General features: G+C 49.1%; 1 protein-coding gene across 1 annotated transcript in view; it reads left to right on the forward strand.

Moving 5' to 3' along the window:
• Positions 1-2,769, forward strand: part of NCBP2 (nuclear cap binding protein subunit 2) — a 3,417-nt gene extending 648 nt beyond the window's left edge. The window contains exons 2-4 of the mRNA XM_009287652.2: positions 172-353; positions 1,187-1,325; positions 1,998-2,769. Of these exons, the coding sequence (XP_009285927.2) occupies positions 172-353; positions 1,187-1,325; positions 1,998-2,096 (420 nt within the window). The 3' untranslated portion in view covers positions 2,097-2,769. The remainder of the gene's footprint in view (positions 1-171; positions 354-1,186; positions 1,326-1,997) is intronic.
• Positions 2,770-5,437: the final 2,668 nt, after the last annotated feature.

The raw sequence follows: 5,437 nt of genomic DNA on the forward strand, positions 1-5,437 counted from the left end.
GGGGGGAGCAGCGCCTGAGGGGGAGGGCTGTTGCTGGGGCAAGGCCGCGCGAGGAGGGCGAACGGGAGGGCACCGCGTCTCCGGGGCGGCGGAAGGTGCCCGCCGGGTCCTGGCGCCGGGAGCAGGGCGGCAGGCGTGCTCATCCCGCTGCGTGCTCCCCTCTGCCCTCAGGGTAGCAGGCAGCTGCAGGAGAAATCCCTGAAAATTTCCTCTACGCTGTATGTTGGCAACCTGTCCTTCTACACCACCGAGGAGCAGATCCAGGAGCTCTTCTCCAAGTGCGGAGATGTCAAGAGGATTGTCATGGGGCTGGACAAGATCAAGAAAACCCCTTGTGGCTTCTGCTTTGTCGAGTATCCTCTCTGGTTCCCTGCTACTGTCAGCCCGTGTGCGGTTGCCATCTTTAGTTTCTCTCTGCACAGCAAGCTTAGCTGTACTGCTGTGGAAAACCTGAAAAGAAGTGATGGTCAAGTGCTTTCTACCAGGCGCTTCCCTTCCAACGTTGCTACTTCCCCACCACCACCTTAATTGAGAGACAGACTGTACAGCTGTGCTGTAGGTGAAAAGTGCTACCGCTGCTGTACTTTCTGGAGGTGGCAGAGAGTGCCTTTAATTTGTTAATTTCTTTAATGATTTTAGGGCCAAAATGAGAACTGTTACAATCGTCACTGTGAGCTCTTGCGTGGCCAGAGCACATGTTCACTTTCTCACCTTAACTTTACACCTGAATGAAGTAGCAGAATAAGCCATGGCGGTATTCCCAAGCACAGAGTACGTGCTTGAACAAGTTGTACTGTGAACTGTCTTTGCAAAGCTCTCTTCTGAGGCCTGCCTCTCTTGTTCAAATTCAGTCAAGTTTCACGTAGTATAAAAAGGCATATTACAGATTTCTTGCCCTTAGCAAGGTTTTAATGTGTTTGTTTCATCTGCTTGTGAAATAAGTGATCCAAAGCTACTTCTTGTCTGTGCAGGTACTAACATTAAAGTTCACAATCCTTTCTGAGTGGGAGCTGTTTTTAGCTTGGATTTATATGAGCGCAGTTTTTGATCCCATAGAGAAGAGCAGGAAGAGTAGAAAAGGCTGGAAGGCAGGGTTTTTCTGCTTCTCAAATACAATAGTTCTCTTTTTTATTTTCCCTGTACCCAACAAAATAGCACTCTTAGTTCTCCTTATAGTATGCTTCAGATACTACACAAGAGCAGACGCTGAACACGCAATGCGATTTATCAACGGCACACGACTAGATGACCGCATCATTCGAACTGACTGGGATGCAGGGTTTAAGGAGGGACGACAGTATGGAAGAGGAAAGACTGGAGGACAGGTAAAGGCAATACCAGCTCATACCTTGAATTTGATCCCCCTAAGACTGTGTACTGCTTTGCTAGTTTTGTCTCATGCAGAACAATGTGTAGACTGTAAAGACCTGATAATGAACTTTAGCCACTCCCAGGTTGTTTTGGTAACTGATGCCTGGTGTTAAAAACTAGAAATAGAACTTAAGGCCATTTCTGTCTAGGACTCTAAACTTCCTGCAATGCAAGCAGAATGTTCCCTAATCCAAGCTAGTACTCTTAAAATGATGCAGAATTTGAATCTAGCGTAGCTGCTAGACCAATCTCATAACACAGAAGTTTGCCCCAGTGCGAAGGTGAGGTTCCTTTGCAGATTTCCAGGGTGGAGGGGAGAAAATGTTCTGGAGGCCAAGCCTGGCAATTCAGAAAGCTGGACTGCAAAGCTGAATGAAAATATTTTGGGGTCTTCTTTGCTTCTTATCTAAAAAGGCCCCAGCCATCAGATATATCCTCATTTGTCATTTTTAGCACCATTACCGCCTTTTTGGTAGATGATTTGAAGAGATTTCAAACGAGTCAAAGTGCTTCTAACCTGAACTTCAGTTCCCCACCAACTGAGCAAGGAGGGGATGATGATTCTGAACTCTAGCAGGAGACAGGCAATGCAGGGTACTAATATCTGTGTTACTGCTGTGCCCCAGGTGCGAGATGAGTACCGGACAGACTACGATGTGGGAAGAGGTGGCTTTGGCAAGATCATTCAGATGCAGAAGGCAAATCATCAGCCTGCGATCTATTAATTGCCTCATGGGTCCTAGCTCATAGAGGGCTCTGTCCTTCCAGAGCTAGCCCTGTTCTCGCATTTTGGATTGGGGTAGGGAGTGAGATCCAAGTTCCAGCAAAAGGTGACCCTCCTTAGACTGTGGATATATATGTATTCATTCCCCCTTCCTTCTGGGCTAGAGAGGATGTTCTGTGCTGATACAGGGCAACAAGGGAAAAAAAAATAATGGACAGCTCTGCAGGATTCTGGGTAAGAAGAAATGCAGCATGTCACACACACCTTGTGCTATGACATACTCTTCATGTTGCAGCTAAGCAGGTGGCTTCCTCCCAGCTGCAGCTGCAGCCGTGGTTGCTCTCAAATGGAACTTCTTAAAAGCTTATCACCATCGGAGCCGTCCAGGTGCCTGGGCACCTTGTGGGGATGCACAAGAGATTCAGGTTTTTAATTTACAACCTCATCTGCTTACAAAGCAGTATCGCTGTTTGGATGAGAGAAGTGGAACAAGGTCTTATCATCCACTTGGAGGTGCTTGTCTGCACATCTAGCCCTTGGGTTGGTCAGGACCTGCAGAGCATTTCTCTTTATGATGCCCCCAGTGCTGCCTGGCTTTTCAGATCCTCACTGTTCGGCATGATTTTGTTAAAAGTTTCTTTCAATTTTTTAAATAAACGGTTGTATCGGGTCTGGCTGAGATGGAGTTAATTTTCCCCCTAGCAGCCCTCATAGTGCTGTGCTTTGTATTGGTAGCTAGAAAGGTGTTGATAACACACCAGTGTTTTGGCTACTGCTGAGCAGTGCTCCCACAGCATCAATGCTGTCTCCAGCGTTTCCCCCCTCACCCAGTAGGCTGGGGGTGGGCAAGATCTTGGGAGGGGAGAAAGCCAGGACAGCTGACCCAAACCGACGAAAGGGATATTCCATACCATATCACGTCTGCTCAGCAATAAAAAGGGGGGCAGGGGGCATTTGTTATTATAACGTTTGTTTTCTGGAGCAACTGCTATGGTTGCTGAAGCCCTACTTCCCGGGAAGTGGGCAGACATCACCTGCTGATGGGAAGTAGAGAATAAACCTTTTGTTTTCCTTTGCTTCCACGCGCAGCCTTGCTTTTGCTTTATTAAACTGCCTTTATCTTGACCAACGAGTTCTTTTCCATCTTATTTTCTCCTCACCTGTCCTGCTGAGGAGGGGAGTGATAGAGTGGCTTCGTGGGCACCTGGCATCCAGCCCAACATGGGGCCTGAGACAATGGCAGTTTTGTATTAAGCATGCTATAGCTGTAGTAGTTATTAAGTAGCAAGCTTCTGTGCGGGTCACAGAGTTTGTTGTCTGCACTGCTTTATCTCTTTATTTTGCTGAGCTTGGGAACATGTTAGTACAAACAATGGCTGCGTGCTTTGCCCTGGCATTGATGGCCTTGCTGTGCTGGGAGAGCTATGTTGTGGAGAGGATGAGGGAATACATCTCCCTCTTCCTACCCGGGACTGATGTAGGTGGTTTTATTATGCAGGGTCCCAAGGTCCTTGTTCACCCTTACGTGAGCTGTTTAATACTACTTATTAACACTCTTGGCCTGTTACGGGGTTTGTGGAATCTGGTGTTGTCCCGGTGTAAGAGAAGACAACTTTTGGGTGAGGCGATACTGAAATGTGCCCAGAGGCAGCCGGTCCCTGGGTGGCAGGGTGTGTGGAAGGATTTGGGCAGGTGCCTAGGGCGGTTATCACGTCCCATAGCCTGGGACTTTACACCTGAACCGGCAAGTAACCCTGGCAAACTGACGTGCCACCTGATAGAAGGGTGCCTTGCCTACCCCAATGAAAACCAGCAGCTTCTAGCACTGTACTGGGGCTTGGCCTGTGCCTACCAAGCCACAGTTCAGTACTCTCAGAGCACTGTGGTTAAGGCAGGGACCCAAACCACCTCTGAGAATACCTTGACTGAGACCAGAGTGCAAACTACATCTGAGGATATGATAGTAGAGATAGGGACCCAAACAACAACAACTGCCCCAGTAGTGAAAAAGAAAGAGTGGACAAGGAGGTCAACGGGTCCATATCATCAATTAGTAAGGGAGGAGGAAGAAGAGAAAGGGTTTGACCAAGAAGCTGGTCCTTTGGCAAAGAAATTGGAGGAAGGAGTGAGAATTCAGACAAGAAGCGGAAACTACCCAGTCTCTGACCTCATCAGAACTTCGAGACATGCAGAAAAATTACAGCCACCAGCCAGGTGAGTGGATTGCTGCCTGGCTGCTCTGATGCCAGGATAACGGGGCCGACAGTCAGCAATTGGAAGGTAAGAAAGCCCAACAGCTGGGATTCCTTGCTAGAAACCGGGGATTTGAGAGAGGCATTGGAAAAGAGGCAGTAATTTGCAGTCTCTCGAGACGGCTCCCCTCCAGTGTGAGGGGAAGAAAACCAAGATGTCCTGTGCACACATGGCCGTGCAGGAGGGTGATTCAAAGAGCCCCAGTGTCATATTCTAACAGCTTGGCAACGATGTTTTGCCCGGATGTGGATACAGCAACTGTGGAGAGAGTGTCTTCTTGGCTCCAAAACTTTGAAGAAAATCTCTGTCTCTCCTCATCCCTACAGGCCAGCGCCTTGGCTGTCAGGGGCACCCCAAGAAGTCGGTCCCCTCCTGCCCCAGTCAGAGGGAAAGGGAGCCCCAGGTGCATGCCGTGTGGTGCACTCTGGTTCTTCCTGCGTGACCAGAGGGAGGACATGAGGAAGTGGGATGGTGAACCCACCTTTAAGCTGGAAGCCCGTGTACACAAACTCGGAAGGAAGACAGCTGTTAAGAAGGGGCCACGCAAGAAGGCTGTCAGCTCTGTTGCTGTAGAGACACAAGAAGGCAATCGGCGATCTCCCAGACATAGAAGGACTGAGATCACCTCCCTTGATCCTGGTGAAGGGACTTCTGGTCTGGCACTGAAAGGGTCAGACAGCAAATACTCTGACCAGGAACAGGAATAGAGGGCCCCTGCCTTCTGCCAGGAGGAGGAAAGGGATGACCAGGTGTCGTGGTTTAACCCCAGCTGGCAACTAAGCACCACACAGCTGCTCACTCACTCCCTGCCGGTGGGATGGGGGAGAGAATCAGAAGAGTAAAAGTGAGAAAACTCATGGGTTGAGATAAAGACAGTTTAATAAGTAAAGCAAAAGCCGTGCGCACAAGCAAAGGAAAACAAGGAATTCATTCACTACTTCCCATCGGCAGGCAGGTGTTCAGCCATCTCCAGGAAAGCAGGGCTCCATCACGCGTAACGGTTACTTGGGAAGACAAACGCCATCACTCTGAACGTCCCCCCCTTCCTTCTTCCCCCAGCTTTGTATGCTGAGCATGACATCATATGGT

This window comes from Aptenodytes forsteri, unplaced genomic scaffold, assembly GCF_000699145.1.
Source record: "Aptenodytes forsteri isolate BGI_AS27 unplaced genomic scaffold, ASM69914v1 Scaffold265, whole genome shotgun sequence".
Taxonomy (NCBI): Eukaryota; Metazoa; Chordata; class Aves; order Sphenisciformes; family Spheniscidae; genus Aptenodytes; species Aptenodytes forsteri.